General features: G+C 47.9%; 2 protein-coding genes across 2 annotated transcripts; one reads left to right on the top strand and one right to left on the bottom strand.

Moving 5' to 3' along the window:
- Positions 1 to 21: 21 nt before the first annotated feature.
- On the bottom strand, positions 22 to 429 carry H257_05355 (hypothetical protein; the record flags this gene model as incomplete). Its single annotated transcript, XM_009830201.1, has 1 exon — positions 22 to 429. One exon carries the CDS (start codon positions 427 to 429, stop codon positions 22 to 24), a length of 408 nt encoding a protein of 135 aa, XP_009828503.1.
- Positions 430 to 478: 49 nt separating this feature from the next.
- On the top strand, positions 479 to 1,030 carry H257_05354 (hypothetical protein; the record flags this gene model as incomplete). The annotated part of the gene is made up of 2 exons (XM_009830200.1): positions 479 to 504; positions 862 to 1,030. The coding sequence occupies 2 exons, from the start codon at positions 479 to 481 to the stop codon at positions 1,028 to 1,030; spliced, it is 195 nt and encodes a 64-aa protein (XP_009828502.1).
- Between the last annotated feature and the right edge of the window lie 87 nt (positions 1,031 to 1,117).

The raw sequence follows: 1,117 nt of genomic DNA, 5'->3' as shown, positions 1-1,117 counted from the left end.
ACAAGTAGTAGATTTTTTTTGTTAAACTTCTACAATTTCCAACATGTTCAGGTAATCTTTCAACGTAGGTGGCTCGAGGTCAAAGTACTGGCTGATTTGGTTGCCACGAAAATGGCAGCAGTGACAATTCGTGAGCAGCATGGCAATGCACACAATCTTGGCCACAGGTGACAGTCGGATCTTGGACAGGATCTTGAATGTAATAAATGACCACAAAGTCTTGAAAATCTTGAAGTTCCATTCCACGGACTGGCGAACACGACTCATCCACTTGTTGAAGTCGCGTTTGAGGACGCCAACATCATTCCCTTTGTATCCGGACAGAAGGTACTCCACAATTCCGTACGCTGGGTCACCGTAAATATACTTGGAAAAAAATACTTCTCGATTGTTCTGGAAGAACTCAAGCAGCTTACTCTCCCGCAGCATTGTCGCGTCGTGGCGACGGCCCTCCACCGGCCCAAAGAAATGCACGCAAATGCCATCGGGGCATGTCACTGCCTGGTAATTCAAGCAGTGAATGCGCTTGTGTCCACTATAGATTTGCTTCTGCAGGTTGTTGCCGTCTCCGACCGACTCAATACGACACGTTTGTATCTTCGTCCCATCAATGAAACCGTAAACGTTAGGCAAGGGCGAACCCTTTCGAGCCACAGCCGCACAGTATCTATAGCAAAATCATGAAATCCAAACAAGATAAATTTATTAATTACCGGTCAATGTTCTTGACAACCAAGGATTTGTTGAAATACAATACACGGCCCCATAGGTTGTAGAGCAAGTTGACGACATGAAGGAATACATCGCAAATTGACGATCGCGATCTTCCAAACGTTCGTGACATGTGGTGGAGGCGTGTAGGGAACGCAAGTCGCCCCAGCAGTATGCACATTGCTTCGTCTCGGAGGACTCGGTTCTGGCTTGCAGTCACGAGCACAGCAGAAAGACCGAGATGGTAGCCGAGCTGGCGGATGCCAGCAATGTCGAAACGGTAGTCCAAGATGGCATTTGCGTTGGACAAACCAAGTAGGTTAAACCGAATATTCGGTATCAACGGCCTTTCCACGGCCTGAGATGCCAAGAGGGCAAGAAGGAACCGTCGTTGCCAAGTTGACCG

This window comes from Aphanomyces astaci (genome assembly GCF_000520075.1).
Source record: "Aphanomyces astaci strain APO3 unplaced genomic scaffold supercont1.10, whole genome shotgun sequence".
Taxonomy (NCBI): domain Eukaryota; phylum Oomycota; class Saprolegniomycetes; order Saprolegniales; family Verrucalvaceae; genus Aphanomyces; species Aphanomyces astaci.
Note: the sequence above shows the minus strand (reverse complement) of the source record. Positions and strands in the feature narration are given on the sequence as shown.